Source organism: Oncorhynchus mykiss, chromosome 18 (assembly GCF_013265735.2).
Source record: "Oncorhynchus mykiss isolate Arlee chromosome 18, USDA_OmykA_1.1, whole genome shotgun sequence".
NCBI classification, from domain to species: Eukaryota; Metazoa; Chordata; class Actinopteri; order Salmoniformes; family Salmonidae; genus Oncorhynchus; species Oncorhynchus mykiss.
The window spans coordinates 65,536,979-65,557,343 of NC_048582.1; the positions used below are offsets into that span (position 1 = coordinate 65,536,979).

The 20,365-nt window shown below is 45.6% G+C and overlaps 1 protein-coding gene across 1 annotated transcript in view; it reads right to left on the reverse strand.

Annotated features, from left to right (window-relative positions):
• Window positions 1–20,365, reverse strand: part of LOC110496890 (unconventional myosin-Ig-like) — an 86,960-nt gene that overhangs the window by 22,037 nt on the left and 44,558 nt on the right. Inside the window, exons 18-21 of the mRNA XM_036953558.1 lie at window positions 17,505–17,649; window positions 13,885–13,989; window positions 12,381–12,494; window positions 8,193–8,350 (exon numbers count right to left, since the gene is read on the reverse strand). Coding sequence (XP_036809453.1) covers window positions 8,193–8,350; window positions 12,381–12,494; window positions 13,885–13,989; window positions 17,505–17,649 — 522 coding nt within the window. The remainder of the gene's footprint in view (window positions 1–8,192; window positions 8,351–12,380; window positions 12,495–13,884; window positions 13,990–17,504; window positions 17,650–20,365) is intronic.

A 20,365-nucleotide genomic window follows, 5' to 3' on the forward strand; every position in this document is an offset into this window, starting at 1 on the left:
CTTCAGTGAGTCATATGATTGAGTGTAGTCTGGCCCAGGAGTGTGAAGGTGAACGGAAAGGCTCTGGAGCAACGAACCACCCTTGCTGTCTCTGCCTGGCCGTTCCCCTCTTTCCGCTGGGATTTTCTGCCTCTGACCCTATTACAGGGGCTGAGTCACTGGCTTACTGGTGCTCTTTCATACCGTCCCTGGGAGGGGTGCGTCACTTGAGTGGCTTGAGTCACTGATGTGATCTTCCTGTCTGGGTTGGCCGTGGCGGAGATCTTTGTGGGCTATACTCGGCCTTGTCTCAGGATGCTAAGTAAGTTGGTGGTTGAAGATATCCCTCTAGTGGTGTGGGGGCTGTGCTTTGGCAAAGTGGGTGGGGTTATATCCTGCCTGTTTGGCCTTGTCCGGGGGTATCATTGGATGGGGCCACAGTGTCTCCTGACCCCTCCTGTCTCAGCCTCCAGTATTTATGCTGCAGTAGTTTATATGTCGAGGGGCTTGGGTCAGTTTGTTATATCTGGAGTACTTCTCCTGTCCTATCCGGTGTCCTGTGTGAATTTAAGTATGCTCTCTCTAATTCTCTCTTTCTTTCTCTTTCTCTCTCTCGGAGGACCTGAGCCTAGGACCATGCCTCAGGACTGCCTGACATAATGACTCCTTGCTGTCCCCAGTCCACCTGGCTGTGCTGCTGCTCCAGTTTCAACTGTTCTGCCTGTGATTATTATTATTTGACCATGCTGGTCATTTATGAACATTTGAACATCTTGGCCATGTTCTGTTATAATCTCCACCCGGCACAGCCAGAAGAGGACTGGCCACACCCCACATAGCCTGGTTCCTCTCTAGGTTTCTTCCTAGGTTCCTGCCTTTCTAGGGAGTTTTTCCTAGCCACCGTGCTTCTACACCTGCATTGCTTGCTGTTTGGGGTTTTAGGCTGGGTGTCTGTACAGCTATATAAATCAATTTGATTTGAGAGAGAGAGAGACTTTACTTTTGTATATTATCTACTTCACTTGCTTTGGCAATGTTAACATAGGTTTCCCAAGCTAATAAAGCCCATTGAATTGATTTGAGAGAGAGAGATGGAGGAGGAGGAGGAGGAGAGAGGGAAGAAGAGGAATGTAAGAAGACAGTAAACCAGACAGCCTGTCTTCATTGGAGTCACATAGAGAATTCACCTGTTTTTCCACTAATACTGATGACATTGACCCAGATTGAAACAGCTCTACTCTCTCACTGAGACACACACACACACACACACACACTACATAATAAGCATCAATGTTTGTCTTGGGGGCAGAGAGAAGCAGACTGGTAACACGATTGCTCCAATGACTCACTCTCAGACCAAACCTTTCTCCACAGCCACGTGAGAAGAGGCCTGACTGGGGGATGACTCTAGTGGTCTTGGGACTGACTTCTTGGCAGAAGGGATTGATGAAAAGAGAGCGAGAGGGAGTGGAAAAATAACTTGTTTGTACTGTCATCTGCTGCTCTGCTCCTCCTCCTCGCACACATTTGTATCCCTATCCCAAGATGGCATAGCAGTTCAGACTTATTTTTGTCCTCGTCCTGTCGTGTCCCGTATATATATATATTTACAACTTTTTTTTCACATACATTTTTAATTTTCCAAAAACTCATCTTCAGAACACTCTCCTGCAATCCGCTTCACCAATTTATATTTATATAAAAAAGTATTATTTACCTCAGATCTGTAATCCTCCGAGAGGCTAGCCAGAAATTAGCCAGAAGCTAGCCGGGAGCTAGCCAGAAGCTGGTCCAGAAGCTACTCTGAAGCTGGTTCAGAAGCTAGTTCAGAAGCTAGTTAGCTTATTTACTGGCTAATCGTTAGTACTCAGTTAACCACGGTTTGTGGTCATCGGCTGTCCTTTGGCTCGAGAATCTATTGCCAGTTTTGTATGGCGCGGTGCAGCGCAGCGCGGCTCGGAACGGAACATACCGGACCAATTTTTCTCTCCATGTCCCTGGATTTCGGCCGCTGGCTCTGGACATCCATACCTGGATCTCACAGCTAGCTAGCTGCTATCCTTGTGACTATCGGCTTTCGTCGATTCCGGAGCTAACATCAATTGTTCCGGAGCTAGCCAGCTGAAGAGTTCCATCAATCACTCCTGGGCTGCAGTCACCTATCCGGACCCGTTTTGCTGCCTACGCGGAGCCCCACCGGGCCTTCACAGCTGGACTGCCGACGTTGTCTACCCGAGGGAATTGTCCGGCTGGCTCCTCCGGCGCAACATTGCCTGGGCGCCCATCTGCGGCCTGCTAGCCGTTGGCTATCTTATCGGCTGCTATCTGAATAGAAAATCGGACAATTTTTTTAAAATTTGTATTTATTTATTTATTTTTCTTCTTGGGCCTCTATAACTATATCTATTGTTTTTATTTTTGTTGTTGTTGTGTGATTTGGATTAATCCCCTCTACCACACGGAAACCCACTAATCTACTGACGGAACGCAAGAGTTGGCTAATAACAGACCTCCATCCTATGCTAGCTTGCTCCTATGCTAGCTTGCTACCGATTTAGCTGTCTAAATCGCCGTGACCCCCAACCCAACCTCTCCACTCACTGGACCCTTTTGATCACTCGACTGAGCATGCCTCTCCTTAATGTCAATATGCCTTGTCCATTGCTGTTCTAGTTAGTGTTTATTGGCTTATTTCACTGTAGAGCCTCTAGTCCTGCTCATTATACCTTATCCAACCTATTAGTTCCACCATCCACACATGCAATGACATCTCCTGGTTTCAATGATGTTTCTAGAGACAATATCTCTTTCTTCATCACTCAATACCTAGGTTTACCTCCACTGTATTCACATCCTAACTTACCTTTGTCTGTACATTATACCTTGATGCTATTTTATCGCCCCCAGAAACCTCCTTTTACTCTCTGTTCCAGACGTTCTAAACGACCAATTCTTATTGCTTTTAGCCGCACCCTTATTCTACTCCTACTCTGTTCCTCTGGCGATGTAGAGGTGAATCCAGGCCCTGCAGTGCCTAGCTCCACTCCTATTCCCCAGGCGCTCTCTTTTGATGACTTCTGTAATCGTAATAGCCTTGGTTTCATGCATGTTAACATTAGAAGCCTCCTCCCTAAGTTTGTTCTATTCACTGCTTTAGCACAACCCGGATGTTCTAGCTGTGTCTGAATCCTGGCTTAGGAAGACCACCAAAAATTCAGACATTTTAATTCCAAACTACAACATTTTCAGACAAGATAGAACTGCCAAAGGGGGCGGTGTTGCAATCTACTGCAAAGATAGCCTGCAGAGTTCTGTCCTACTATCCAGGTCTGTACCCAAACAATTTGAACTTCTACTTTTAAAAATCCACCTCTCTAAAAACAAGTCTCTCACCGTTGCCGCCTGCTATAGACCACCCTCTGCCCCCAGCTGTGCTCTGGACACCATATGTGAACTGATTGCCCCCCATCTATCTTCAGAGCTTGTGCTGCTAGGCGACCTAAACTGGAACATGCTTAACACCCCAGCCATCCTACAATCTAAACTTGATGCTCTCAACCTCACACAAATTATCAATGAACCTACCAGGTACCTCCCCAAAGCCTTAAACACGGGCACCCTCATAGATATCATCCTAACCAACATGCCCTCTAAATACACCTCTGCTGTTTTCAACCAAGATCTCAGCGATCACTGCCTCATTGCCTGCATCCGTAATGGGTCAGCGGTCAAACGACCTCCACTCATCACTGTAAAACGCTCCCTGAAACACTTCAGCGAGCAGGCCTTTCTAATCGACCTGGCCGGGGTATCCTGGAAGGATATTGATCTCATCCCGTCAGTAGAGGATGCCTGGATATTTTTTTTTATTTTTTTTAAATAAACATGCCCCATTCAAGAAATTTAGAACCAGGAACAGATATAGCCCTTGGTTCTCCCCAGACCTGACTGCCCTTAACCAACACAAAAACATCCTATGGCGTTCTGCATTAGCATCGAACAGCCCCCGTGATATGCAGCTGTTCAGGGAAGCTAGAAACCATTATACACAGGCAGTTAGAAAAGCCAAGGCTAGCTTTTTCAAGCAGAAATTTGCTTCCTGCAACACTAACTCAAAAAAGTTCTGGGACACTGTAAAGTCCATGGAGAATAAGAACCCCTCCTCCCAGCTGCCCACTGCACTGAAGATAGGAAACACTGATAAACCACTGATAAATCCACCATAATTGAGAATTTCAATAAGCATTTTTCTACGGCTGGCCATGCTTTCCACCTGGCTACTCCTACCCCGGTCAACAGCACTGCACCCCCCACAACAACTCGCCCAAGCCTTCCCCATTTCTCCTTCTCCCAAATCTGCTCAGCTGATGTTCTGAATGAGCTGCAAAATCGAGACCCCTACAAATCAGCCGGGCTAGACAATCTGGACCCTTTCTTTCTAAAATTATCTGCCAAAATTGTTGCCACCCCTATTACTAGCCTGTTCAACCTCTCTTTCGTGTCATCTGAGATTCCCAAAGATTGGAAAGCAGCTGCGGTCATCCCCCTCTTCAAAGGGGGTGACACTCTTGACCCAAACTGCTACAGACCTATATCTATCCTACCATGCCTTTCTAAGGTCTTCGAAAGCCAAGTCAACAAACAGATTACCGACCATTTCGAATCTCACCATACCTTCTCTGCTATGCAATCTGGTTTCAGAGCTGGTCATGGGTGCACCTCAGCCACGCTCAAGGTCCTAAATGATATCTTAACCGCCATCGATAAGAAACATTACTGTGCCATCCTACCAATCCTCGACTTTGGCGATGTCATTTATAAAATAGCTTCCAATACCCTACTCAACAAATTGGATGCAGTCTATCACAGTGCAATCCGTTTTGTCACCAAAGCCCCATATACTACCCACCATTGCGACCTGTACGCTCTTGTTGGCTGGCCCTCGCTTCATACTCGTCGCCAAACCCACTGGCTCCATGTCATCTACAAGACCCCCAAGCCCTCGACTCAAAATCTCCAATTCTCTCTTTTGATGAGAACCTGTAGGGGTCATGACCCCTAGATGGTGGGAAAGAAAGGCACAGAGGGGTCACGCAGGCAGTTGGACCAACTGATTAGCCTTTCTCAATGGCCACCGCTCTAACTCTCTCTTCGGCGCCCGCTGCTTCGATCAGCAGCAAGAGACAGACCGCTGCTGGTGTGAGCCCCGTGTCACTGACTGACCGACTCCCTCGCCCAACACAAACCCAGACCCATAGACAACACCAGGAGCGTGTCTCTCATTAAAAAACACACAAACACACACACATAAAAATCCTCCAAAACACAGCCTGGTACAGCTACCGACCAGCTGACTGTGGTCCTATAAGCCTCTCCCAGTCTCTATCTATATTGTGAGAAATGGCAGAAGATACCAGTATATTAATGAGGTGGCAGGCTACTGCACAGACAAGACTGATCCTGTATCCCACACAGACATCAATGTGTGATGTTAAAAACATATGACTGATAATCATGGGCTAATGGGACATGAGGAATTTGTAACTACAGTACATGAGGTGATATTTGGACAGTGTAAATGACGATTCAGAGGTTAGCACTAAAAACGAACATTTCACATTACAATGAGAAGAAGTAGGAGTAAGGTCTCTGGTGTTTTTAACCTCTATGGGATCGGTGCCCCCCCCCACGGGACAGTTGAGCTAACGTACACTAATGTGATTAGCATGACATTTTAAGTAACAAGAACATTTACCAGGACATAGACATATCTGATATGGGCAGAAAGCTTAAATTCTTGTTAATCTAACTGCACTGTCCAATTTACACTAGTTGTTACAGTGAAAGAATATCATGCTATTGTTTGAGGAGAGTGCACTATTATGAACTTGAATATGTATTAATAAACCAATTAGGCACATTTGGGCAGTCTTGATACAACATTTTGAACAGAAATGCAATGGTTCATTGGATCAGTCTCAAACTTTGCATGTACACTGCCATCTAGTGGCCAAAATCTAAATTGTGCCTAGATTCCTAAGTCATATATTGGCCTTTCTCTTGCATTTCAAAGATGAAAAAAAAAAAAAAGATATATACTTATTTTTTTCTTCTGTTATCTTTTACCAGATGTAATGTGTTATATTCTCATGCATTAATATCCACATTTTCACAAACGTCAAAGTGTTTCCTTTCAAATGGTATCAATTATATGCATATCCTTGCTTCAGGTCCTGAGCTACAGGCAGTACGATTTGGACATGTAATTTTAGACGAATATTGGAAAAAAAGGGGCCAATCCTTTAAATCAGTATGGCCCTGACTGGATTTGAAGATTAAGATTTAGGAATCCAATCAATTTGGGATGGGTGCTGTTAGAGACTGCTGGAAGACCATAGGCTTAGTGGAGAGACTGCTGGCCGGGCCTCAAAAACTGCCTGTTGGGGTGCAGGGTGATGTTGCCCCTCGACGCTGATCGGAGGCCCCTAGACGCTGATCTGAGGTCAGTTTTGGTCAGTTTTGGTTCAAATGGTTCAGGTCAGGATTGGGAGAGGGAAAGCTGATCCTAAACACAACCTGAACACTGGAGGGCCATGAAAATCAGTCTGACAATAACAAATGATTATACATTTAAATATGGCAGTTATTAATGCCACGAATCTGATTCAAAACTATGACAGAGACAAATGCCATTATGAATCAGACATCAGATTCAGACTTATCAATATAAACTTTAGAATTAAGGTCTGAGAAAAAATAAATAAATATATATATATATATATATATACATATAAACACACACATTTTTACCCCTTTTTTCTCCCAATTTCCTGATATCCAATTGGTAGTTACAGTCTCGTTCCATCACTGCAACTCTCCTACGGACTCAGGAGAAGCGAAGGTCAAAAGCCGTGCGTCCTCCGAGACACGACCCTGCCAAGACGCTTCTTTACACACTGCTCACTTAACCTGGATGCCAGCCGCACCAATGGGTCGGAGGAAACACTGTACACCTGGCGACCGAGGTCAGCTTGCAGGCGCCCGGCCTGCCAGAAGGAGTCGCTAGAGCACGATGGGACAAGACAATCCCGGCAGGCCAAACCCTCCTTTAACCCTGACTACGCTGGGCCAATTGTGCGCCACCTCATGTATCTCCCAGTCACAGCCGGCTGTGATACAGCCTAGGATCAAACCCGGGTCTGTAGTGACACCTCAAGCACTGCAATTTATTTTATTACTATTTTACCTTTATTTAACTGGACAAGTCAGTTAAGAACAAATTCTTATTTACAATGACGGCCTAGGAACAGTGGGTTAACTGCCTTGTTCGGGGGCAGAACGACAGATTTTTACCTTGTCAGCTCTGGGATTCGATCTAGCATCCTTTCGGTTACTGGCCCAACACTCTAACCACTAGGCTACTTGCTGCAATGCAGTGCCTTAGACTCAGGAGGTCCCTGAGAGAAGTTTTTAATTAAGTTTGACATTGATACCCCATTTACGCTATCCTGCTGACCCCAACCAAACCGTGCTGACTGTGGTATTTTCTTTACACATTGTCCTGATCAGCTTTTCAGGTTTCAGCAACTATGGTGAATTCCTAACCAGGCCAGCTCAGTACAACTTGTCTTGAAACAGTTGGCTAGTGTGAAAAGCCCTGGAAGAGCTGTAGTCTAAACCAATCACAGTCTCAACACAATCCCAGTCTCAATCCTTGTTCAGGCTGGTTTGATCATGCTAACACAATCCCAGTCTCAATCCTTGTTCAGGCTGGTTTGACCATGCTAACACAATCCCAGTCTCAAGCCTTGTTCAAGCTGGTTTGATCATGCTAACACAATCCCAGTCTCAATCCTTGTTCAAGCTGGTTTGACCATGCTAACGCAATCCCAGTCTCAGTCCTTGTTCAAGCTGGTTTGATCATGTTAACACAATCCCAGCCTCAATCCTTGTTCAGGCTGGTTTGACCATGCTAACACAATCCCAGTCTCAATCCTTGTTCAGGCTGGTTTGACCATGCTAACACAATCCCAGTCTCAGGCCTTGTTCAAGCTGGTTTGACCATGCTAACACAATCCCAGTGTCAAACCTTGTTCAGGGAGGTTTGATCATGCTAACACATGTCGTCACTGACTACAGTGAATGCTTAACCAGGCCAGCCCAGTGCAGCTTGGTCTTACCGAACCCGACACCCCCTGACCGTGGCCACTGACCGTGTGAAGTGGTCGATGAGCGTTCCCACCAGCTCCCCGATGCGGTCCTGGTCGGGGCACAGCTCCCCTCTCTGGATGTAGAGAAGAACATCATCCTGGGAGGACGTGTGTAGCGCCACCATCTGGTCAACGCCTGCAGTGACACTCAGGCCTGTTATCTGGGTGAGTAGAAAGAGGTAAGCTACACTCACACACACACACACAGGTTCACACTCAGACACATACATGCACACAGAGCAGTGATGTAGTGGTAACACTTCCTGGTACAGTCACAGGTATATAACTCCCTCCCAGGCAACATTTCTGTTTCCACTCTTCATGGCAGTAGGTAGCCTAGCGGTTAGCGAATTGGGTACAGTCACAGGACATAGAAGACTGGGTTGAGCAGGAGCTCCCCTCCCCTAGGGGTGGGAGAGCCAAGCAATCAGAGGTGGCAGAACAGAGTGCTTGGGTTGGGGTGTAGGATTTGAGCATAGCCTGAAGGTAGGGAGGGGCAGTTCCTCTTGAGCTTAGACTGGAAGCCAGTGGAGCTTACGGAGCGGCGGGGTGCCATGGGAGAACTTAGGAAGGTCGAACACCAGGAGGGCTGCGGCATTCTGGATAAGTTGCAGGGTTTTATATCGGTCTAGTACTTTACGCTCTCTATCCATGCTGCACGTGTGTGTGTGTGTGTGTGTGTGTGTGTGTGTGTGTGTGTGTGTGTGTGTGTGTGTGTGTGTGTGTGTGTGTATTAGGGGAGATTAGGTCATGATGAGTGAACCAGTCAGATTTAAACAGAGAGAGAGACAGACAGAGACAGAGAGAGAGAAAGTGTACACACGTGTGAGAGAAAGAGACAGTCGGGTTGGTGCTAAACCTCTTACAGCTGGCTGGATGAATACAAGCAAACATAACACAGGTTAATCCTACAACCAAACAGCCTAGACGTTACTGTGCTGCCTATGACCCTGTAGTGTCAGGCCTGTCAAGGCTGGAACAATGGGACTAGGACATCCTGTCCTATCTCTCCTGGCCTGCACTACATAAGACAGGGCTGACCCTGAGCTACATGACCTAGTCCCTGTCATACCTTAACACACAGCGTGGCATCAAGGTGTGCACCCTATTCCCTTATGGTTCTCCATAGGGCTCTGGTCAAAAGTAGTGCGGTTTATAGGGAATCGGCTGCCATTTGGGACACAGCCACAGACATGGCACAGAATAGTGCAGAGCTAAATAGTCTCGTCCCGGTCATAAGATAACACACAGTACAATATCATAGTCTAAGTACAGAACAGTGATGGAGGAGGTGGTATTATACTGTAGTTGAACGTCATGCTTAACAGTGATGAGGTGGTATTATTCTGCAGTTGGGCGTCATGCTTAACAGTGATGAGATGGTACTATACTGTAGTTGGGCGTCATGATTAACAGTGATGAGGTGGTACTATACTGTAGTTGGACGTCATGATTAACAGTGATGAGGTGGTACTATACTGTAGTTGGACGTCATGATTAACAGTGATGAGGTGGTACTATACTGTAGTTGGACGTCATGCTTAACAGTGATGAGGTGGTACCATACTGTAGTTGGGCGTCATGGTTAACAGTGATGAGGTGGTACTATACTGTAGTTGGGCGTCATGGTTAACAGTGATGAGGTGGTACTATACTGTAGTTGGGCGTCATGGTTAACAGTGATGAGGTGGTACTATACTGTAGTTGGGCGTCATGGTTAACAGTGATGAGGTGGTACTATACTGTAGTTGGACGTCATGATTAACAGTGATGAGGTGGTGCTATACTGTAGTTGGTCGTCAGAGTAGTAGAGATTGAATCCTACAGCCTCTTTCAATGCTAGGCCATGATGAGTTACTGTACAGTACCATGACAACTATTGGTTATATTTACTTCACCATTATTTTAGCAGTACACTGTAACTACACTGTAACTACACTGTAATGTTGTGAATCACACAGCAGTTGTGAGCTACTCTCACTTTAAACCAAAATGTGTGTTCAGCTATCCTGTCATTCAGTGATTTATAGTACATAACCTTACTTTTCAGCCATACTATAGTAAAACAAAGTGATATTGCTCTGGATAACTTCATAACTCAACTGTTTCTTCCCACGGTATGGCTGTGCTTTATGTTCAGCTGTGTTGGTTGTGTTCTATCCTAACTGGTGTTCAGCTGTGTTGGTTGTGTTCTATCCTAACTGGTGTTCAGCTGTGTTGGTTGTGTTCTATCCTAACTGATGTTCAGCTGTGTTGGTTGTGTTCTATCCTAACTGGTGTTCAGCTGTGTTGGTTGTGTTCTATCCTAACTGGTGTTCAGCTGTGTTGGTTGTGTTCTATCCTAACTGGTGTTCAGCTGTGTCGGTTGTGTTCTATCCTAACTGGTGTTCAGCTGTGTTGGTTGTGTTCTATCCTAACTGGTGTTCAGCTGTGTTGGTTGTGTTCTATCCAAACTGGTGTTCAGCTGTGTTGGTTGTGTTCTATCCTAACTGGTGTTCAGCTGTGTTTGTTGTGTTCTATCCTAACTGGTGTTCAGCTGTGTTGGTTGTGTTCTATCCTAACTGGTGTTCAGCTGTGTTGGTTGTGTTCTATCCTAACTGGTGTTCAGCTGTGTTGGTTGTGTTCTATCCTAACTGGTGTTCAGCTGTGTTGGCTGTGTTCTATCCTAACTGGTGTTCAGCTGTGTTGGTTGTGTTCTATCCTAACTGGTGTTCAGCTGTGTTGGTTGTGTTATATCCTAACTGGTGTTCAGCTGTGTTGGTTGTGTTCTATCCTAACTGGTGTTCAGCTGTGTTGGTTGTGTCCTATCCTAACTGGTGTTCAGCTGTGTTGGTTGTGTTCTATCCTAACTGGTGTTCAGCTGCTCATTATGTAATACTGTATAATTAACTGCCTTGTTACCTCCACCTACAGTGTGTTCTGTAACATGGACAGCTTCAGAGTAAAACACACTGTGTGTACAGTAAGTACCGTGGCCCTCTGACTGTCAATGCAGCACAACACACATCTGTGGAGCATCGTACTGCTCCCCTCCATCATCAGGACCAAGAAATGTAGATCAGACACCTCACACTTTCTCCCGTCTGCCTCCCTCCCTACCTCCTTCCCTCACTCCTCCCCCTTCCCCTACTCCCTCCTTCCTGTTCTCCCCCTCCTTCGCACCCTCCCTCCCCACTCTCCCCCCTTCCCCCTCCCCTCCCACTCTCCCCCCTCCTTCCTAATCTCCTTCTTTTCCTCCCACCCTCCTTCCCAATCTCCCTCCTTCCTTACCCCACTCATTCCCACTCTCCCTCCTTTCCTCCCCCCTCTCCCTATTTTCTCCCCCCCCCCTCCTTTCCACTCTCCCTCCCTCCCCCTTCCCACTCTCCCTCAATTCCTCCCTCCTCTCCCTCCTTCCCCCCCTCTACCATCCTTTCCTCCCCCCCTCTCTCTCCTTTCCTCCCCCTCCTTCCCAATCTCCCTCCTTTCCTCCCCCTCCTTCCCAATCTCCCTCATTTCCCCCCCTACCTCTCCCTCCTTTGCACCCCCCCCTCCCCACCTCTCCCTCCTTCGCACTCTCCCTACCCCATCCTTTCCTCCCCCCTCTCTCCTTCCTTTGCTCACCCCACTCCCTCCTTCCCGCTCGCCCCCTCCTTCGCACCCTCCCTCCCCACTCTCCCTCCTCCCCCCTCCCCTCCCACTCTCCCCCTCGTTTCCTCCCCCCTACCTCCCCCTCCTTTGCTCCCCCCACTCCCTCCTTTGCTCCCCCCACTCCCTCCTTTGCTCCCCCCACTCCCTCCTTCGCTCCCCCCTTCCCCCACTCCCTCCTTCCCACTCTCCCCCTCCTTCGCAGCCTCCCTCCCCACTCTCCCTCCTTCCCCCTCCCACTCTCCCCCCTTCCCCCTCCCCTCCCACTCTCCCCCCTCCTTTCCCCTCTCCCTGCTTCCCTCAACCTCTGTTCTGGGTCACTAATTCACACAGACAGACAGAGGCCATTGATCATGAGTACATCCCAAACAGCACCTTATTCCCTACATAGTGGATCCTGGTCAAAAGTAGTGCACTATACATGGAAAAGAGTGCCATTTTGGGCGTATCCCATGTCTGTAAGTAATACCCAGTCAACGGATGTAGGTGGATGTAAAGAGGTAACTCACGGGCTGGAGTAAGGTGGCTTTCACTGGACGGGACACACATGAAGAGTATACTCACCACTTCTAGAGGCAGTCTTTTCAACACTTTAAACTGTTTTTTGGGGTCCAGTTTGTAGATATGTTTGTCTGTGATCAGCAAAGCTCGGTCTGAGCTTTTATTGAATCTGTTCATCTGAGAGAGAGAGAGAGAGAGAGAGAGAGAGAGAGAGAGAGAGAGAGAGAGAGAAAGATATGTTTTTATTTTGCTCTACAATGGCATCTTTAATGTAGAAATCAGAACTATCATGGATCAAACCAGCCAAAAACAGAAACCAGGACAGATACGTGAACACAAAAAGTCCAAGTCTGGATCTGAAGTTAAAGGTTTTTCCAAAGAGGGAAAAAGAGAGAGACAAAAAGCAACTGAAACTCCTCTTGGCAGTACAATAGGCTACGTTTTCATTCCTTCCTACAGAATCCAGAGAAGATGACCTGGTTGTTGTCATACCTTCCTACAGAATCCAGAGAAGATAACCTGGTTGTTGTCATGCCTTCCTTCAGAATCCAGAGAAGATGACCTGGTTGTATTCATACCTTCCTACAGAATCCAGACAAAATGACCTGGTTGTATTCATACCTTCCTACAGAATCCAGAGAAGATAACCTGGTTGTTGTCATGCCTTCCTTCAGAATCCAGAGAAGATGACCTGGTTGTATTCATACCTTCCTACAGAATCCAGACAAAATGACCTGGTTGTATTCATTCCTTCCTACAGAATCCAGAGAAGATAACCTGGTTGTTTTCATACCTTCCTACAGAATCCAGACAAAATGACCTGGTTGTATTCATACCTTCCTACAGAATCCAGAGAAGATAACCTGGTTGTTTTCATACCTTCCTACAGAATCCAGACAAAATGACCTGGTTGTATTCATACCTTCCTACAGAATCCAGAGAAGATAACCTGGTTGTATTCATACCTTCCTACAGAATCCAGAGAAGATAACCTGGTTGTTGTCATGCCTTCCTTCAGAATCCAGACAAAATGACCTGGTTGTATTCATACCTTCCTACAGAATCCAGAGAAGATGACCTGGTTGTATTCATACCTTCCTACAGAATCCAGAGAAGATAACCTGGTTGTTGTCATGCCTTCCTTCAGAATCCAGACAAAATGACCTGGTTGTATTCATACCTTCCTACAGAATCCAGAGAAGATAACCTGGTTGTTTTCATACCTTCCTACAGAATCCAGAGAAGATGACCTGGTTGTATTCATACCTTCCTACAGAATCCAGAGAAGATAACCTGGTTGTTGTCATGCCTTCCTTCAGAATCCAGACAAAATGACCTGGTTGTATTCATACCTTCCTACAGAATCCAGAGAAGATAACCTGGTTGTTGTCATGCCTTCCTTCAGAATCCAGAGAAGATGACCTGGTTGTATTCATACCTTCCTACAGAATCCAGAGAAGATGACCTGGTTGTATTCATACCTTCCTACAGAATCCAGAGAAGATGACCTGGTTGTATTCATACCTTCCTACAGAATCCAGAGAAGATAACCTGGTTGTATTCATACCTTCCTACAGAATCCAGAGAAGATGACCTGGTTGTACTCGTCTTTGTTCCTGAGCTCTTGGGAGAAAAGTATGAAGTTGGAGCTGCTTTGATGACTGTCCCTCACCTGGAATCAAAGACACACATGTAAGCTTGTGATATCAGGACGGTCTAACAAGAATAACATTACATGGCCCCGTCTGCCTGCTGCCAGCTGGATAGCATCTCCTCATTAACCAGAACACTGTTCATATAACCTTTCCCAGCCTCTTTCAAACTTATATCAATGATTTTCTGAGACGAGCAGATCAACCACCACAGCACGATATAAATTATATTAGACACTGACTTTGAGGTGAATTCAGAGATGGGTCACGGTTTTTATGGCCGTCTAGTTGTCCTGTACAAGGCTTTTACCCACATAAGTTTGCGGTAAATGTGAATCTTTATATGAATTTTAAGAAATAGCAATATGTAAAAGGATACCATCTAAAGCTCTGTTATTACAGACAATACCTCACCACAGGCTCATGAGAACATTCAGAGATTTAAGATAGGAATGAACTGCATAACAGTATTTCACATTCTGAAGGTTATACGGTGCATTGGGAAAGTATTCAGACCCTTTGACTTTTTCCACATTTTGTTACGTTACAGCCTTATTCTAAAATAGATTAAATAAAACAATTACCTCATAAATCTATACACAATACCCCATAATGACAAAGTAAAAACAGGTTTTTAGAAATTTTAGCAAATATATTAAAAATAAAGGCCAGAAATAACTTATTTACATAAGTATTCAGACCCTTTGCTATGAAACTTGAAATTGAGCTCAGGTGCATCCTGTTTCCATTGATCATTCTTGAGATGTTTCTACAACTTAATTGGAGTCCACCAGTGGTAAATTCAATTGACTGGACATGATTTGGAAAGACACACACCTGTCTATTTATGGTCCCACAGTTGACAGTGCATGTCAGAGCAAAAACCAAGCCATGAGGTTGAAGGAACTGTCCGATGAGATCCGAGACAGTATTGTGTCTAGGCACAGATCAGGGGAAGGTTACCAAAATAATTCTGCAGCATTGAAGGTCCCCAAGAACACAGAGGTCTCCATCATACTTAAATGAAAGAACTGGAACCACCAAGACTCTTCCTAGAGCTGGCCACCCGTCCAAACTGAGAAATTGGGGGAGAAGGGCCTTGGTCACACTGACAGAGCTCCAGAGTTCCTCTGTGGCGATGGGAGAATCTCCTAGAAGAACAACCGTCTCTGTAGCACTCCACCAATCAGGCCTTTATGGTAGAGTGGCCAGACGGAAGCCCCTCTTTAGTAAACGACACATGACAGCTCGCTTGGAGTTTGCCAAAAGGCACCTAAAGACTCTGACCATAAGAAACAAGATTCTCTGGTCTGATGAAACCAGCATTGAACTCTTGGCCTGAATGCCAAGCATTACATCTGGAGGAAACTTGGAAACCTGGTGAAGCATGGCGGTTGCAGCATCATGCTGTGGGGATGTTTTTCAGAGGCAGGGACTGGAAGACTAGTCAGGATCGAGTGAAAGATGAATGGAGAAAAGTACAGAGAGATCCTTGATAAAAACCTGCTCCAGAACACTCAGAACCTCAGACTGGGGCGAAGGTTCATCTTCCAACAGGACAATGACCCTAAGCATACAGCCAAGACAACGCAGCAGTGGCTTAGGAACAAGTCTCTGAATGTCCTTAAGTGATCCAGCCAGAGCCCGGAATTGAAACTGATCAAACATCTCTGAAGAGACATGAAAATAGCTGTGCAGCAACGCTCGCCATCCAACCCGACAGAGCTTGAGAGGATCTGCAGAGAAGAATTGGAGAAACTCCCTAAATACAGGTGTGCCAAGTTTTTCCTATTTTGTTGCATAACAACCTGTAACTTAAATTTATTTTTATTTGGATTTCATGGAATGGACAAACACAAAGTAGTCCAAATTGGTGAAGTGAAAAAAAATTACTTAAAAAAAAGTTACAAGATAAAAAACTGAAAAGTGGTGCGTGCATACATTATGTATTCACCCCCTTTGCTATGAAGCCCCTCAATAAGATCTGGTGCAACCAATTACCTTCAGAAGTCACATAGTTAGTTAAATAAAGTACACCTGTGTGCAATCTAAGTGTCAAATTATTTGTCACATGATCTCAGTATATATATATATATATATGGGGGCCTTTCAGACAGGTGTGTGTGTGTGTACATATATATATGTACACACACACCTGTTCTGAAAGGCCCCAGAGTCTGCTACAACACTAAGCAAGGGGCACCACCAAGCAAGTGGCATCATGAAAACCAAGGAGCTCTCCAAACAGATCAGGGACAAAGTTGTGGAGAAGTACAGATCAGGGTTGGGTTATAAAACAATATATCAGGAACTGAACATCCCACAGAGCACCATTAAATCCACTATTAAAAAATGGAAAGAATTTGGCACCAAAACAAACCTGCCAAGAGAGAACCGCCCATTATTTATTATTTGTAAATAAACCTGTTTTTGCTTTTTCAATATGGGGTATTGTGTGTAGATTGAGGATTGTATTTTATTTTAATAAGACTGTAACGTAACAAAATGTGGAAAAAGTCAAGGGGTCTAAATACTTTCCCGAATGCCCTGTATATAGTGAATGTACAAGTATGTCTGGAATATGGATGTGTTGAATCGTCTGAAGTGTAAACCAATGGATTGACCATGATAGACTCAGCTTGACCTGATGCAAGGGTCAATGAGATGATGAGATAGAGGTGTAGATAATTGAAAGCAGGAGATTGGGACGTTTGAGATGGATCATACACAGTTAAGCCTTTGTTGGCTCAGGATATGACATGGGAGGAGGGTGGAGGGGGGGGGGGGGGGGGCAGAAGAGGGTTGAATAAGGTTCTAGGATACGTCTCAAATGGTACCCTATTCCCTATATAGTGCACTACTTTTGACTAGGACCCATTGGACTCTGGTCAAAAGTAGTGCACTATTTAGGGAATAGGGTGCCATTTGGTACGCAACCCTAGTCACAAGCCACTAGAAGACCAACTGACTGCCTCATTGACTGATTAACATGACCAGCCGTTGTCACGGTACCCAGAGGGGTCTGCCATGGCTCCAACGACCAAACGTAATTGTGTTAACCCTTTAACGAGTCGTGAGTGAGACCCATTAGAATGGGACTGATTGTGACTGCTTTTGACTCAGCCAACCACAATCTGATGGCTTTGTGGTTCATCACACGCGTTCCTTCTTGCCTGCGATGGATGCTTCCGGAATGATGTCATTGTGTCTCCCCTTATGATGTACTGTATACTGGTCTGGGTCAGGGTGAGTGTGTGTATGGTGTTGTGTTGTTGTTTCAACATGCGCTCTAGATTTGGTGAAAGTTTACCTCTTCAGTTTATGTGACATACAGTAGATACTCATTCCATTCATCAGGATTTTAGACCAATCAAGACAATGACTAAAATGACATAAACAAGGCTTGAGGGTTGAAAGTAATCTTATGTGAGAAGTCTGATTAGAATTTTGTCCCTCATGTAGGAGGGCCAAACAATATTTTTGAAACTGAGTGAAAGTACTGAACATACATGGCCGTGCTGTGTGAGTGACTCACATTAGCCAGGTAGTCTCTCTCCCAGGATCGACCACAGCCCCAGTCCTTCCTCTCCCCATTCAGGGCCCCCAGAGCAGCCACCTTGGCCCGTATCTCCCCCATGTCAGACGGTGGGATGTTCTTCACTATCTGCCTCGCACGCCATCTTGGGACAAACAATGTAAAACACAGAATATATCAAAGATGTTGCAGAGAAAATTTATTTAGGTTATTCCTTTTCATGGTTTATGTGAGTACCTTTTGAATTCTACAAAGATGATCTATATATATATATATATATATATATATATATATTGGGCTCCCGGGTGGCGCAGCGGTCTACCGGACTGCATCTCAGTGCTAGAGGCATCACTACAGACCTTGGTTAGATTCAGAGCTGTATCACAACCGGCAATGATTGGGAGCTCCATAGGGCGGAGCACAATTGGCCCAGCGTCGTCCGTGTTTGGGTTATGCCGGGGTAGACCGTCAATGTAAATAAGAATTTGTTCATAACGGACTTGCCTAGTTAAATGAAATAAAATATATGTTTATATATAAAGATTGTCTATATACAGTGTATTCAGACCCCTTGACTTTTTCCACATTTTGTTATGTTACAGGCTTATTCTAAAATTGATTAAATAAAAAATGTTCCTCATCAGTCTACACACAGTACCCCATAATGACATCACAATACCCCATAATGACATCACAATACCCCATAATGACATCACAATACCCCATAATGACATCACAGTACCCCATAATGACAAAGCAAAAACAGGTTTTTAGAAATGTTTGTAAATGTATTAAAAATGAAAAAATGAAATATAAAATTCTCTACAGATCCTCAGTCCCTGCTGCTGAAAAACATCCCCACAGCATGATGCTGCCACCGCCATGCTTCACCGTAGGGATGATTTGAGGTTTCCTCCAGACGTGACACTTGGCATTCAGGCCAAAGAGTTCCATCTTGGTTTCACCAGACCAGAGAACCTTGTTTCCCTTCTGGCAAACTCCAAGCAGGGTGGCTTCCGTCTGGCCACTACCATAAATGCCTGATTTGGAGAAGTGCTGCAGAGTTGGTTGTCCTTCTGGAAGGTTCTCCCATCTACACAGAGGAACTCTGAAGCTCTTTCAGAGTGACCATGGGGTTCTTGGTCACCTCCCTGACCAAGGCCCTTATCCCCCGATTGCTCAGTTTGGCCAGTCGGCCAGCTCTAGGAAAAGTGTTGGTGGTTCCTAACTTCTTCCATTTAGGAATGATGGAAGCCATTGTGTTCTTGGGGACCTTCAATGCTGCCCACATTTTTTGGTACCCTTCCCCAGGTCTGTGCCTCGACACAATCCTGTCTCAGAGCTCTATGTACAATTCCTTTAACCTCATGGCTTGGTTTTTGTCAACTGTGGTACCTTATATAGACAGATGTGTGCCTTTCCAAATCATGTCCAATCAATTTAATTGACCCCCAGGTGGACTCCAATCATATTGTAGAAACATCTCAAGGATGATCAGTGGAAACAGGATGCACCTGAGCTCAATTTCTAAACTCACAGCAAAGGTTCTGAATATCAATGTAAATAAGGTATTTCTGTTTTTGAAAATGTCTTAAAAACTTTTTTCACTTTGTCATTATGGGGTATCATGTCTTAGATTGCTGAGTATTTTTTCTTATTTAATCAATTTTAGAATAAAGCTGTAATGGAACAAAATATGGAAAAAGTCAAGGTGTCTGAATACTTCCCGGAGGCCCGTGTATATGGTATATAAAGATGGTCTGATGTTTTGTATCTGTCTATAGTGAAGAAGTATGACAAAACGTAAACGCAGACTCCTTCCACACACACGCGCACACACACACACACACACACACGCACGCACGCACGCACGCACGCGCGCACACACACACACACACACACACACACACACACACACACACACACACACACACACACACACACACACACACACACACACACACACACACACACACACACACACACACACACACACACACACACGCGCACACACACGCACACACACACACACACACACACACACACACACACACACACACACACACACACACACACACACACACGCACACACACATACACACACACACACACACACACACACACACACACACACACACACACACACACGCGCACACACACACGCAAGCACGCACAAGTACACACACACACACACACACACACACACACACACACACGCGCACACACACACACACGCACAAGTACACACACACACACACACACACACGCGCACACACACACACGCGCACACACAAGTACACACACACACACACACACACGCGCACACACACACGCAAGCACGCACAAGTACACACACACACACACACACACACACACACACACACACACACACACACACACACACACACACACACACACACACACACACACACACACGCGCACACACACACACACACACACACACACACACACACACACACACACACACACACACGCACACACACACGCAAGCACGCACAAGTACACACACACACACACACACACACACACACACACACACACACACACACACACACGCGCACACACACACGCACAAGTACACACACACACACACACACACACACGCGCACACACACACACGCGCACACACAAGTACACACACACACACACACACACGCGCACACACACACGCAAGCACGCACAAGTACACACACACACACACACACACGCGCACACACACACGCAAGCACGCACAAGTACACACACACACACCAATGACAGCCTCTCTTACTGTAGTTAGGATGAACTTTGATGTCCCAAGGGGGAAATTGTTTTAAGACACACAGTACTGATGTATATAA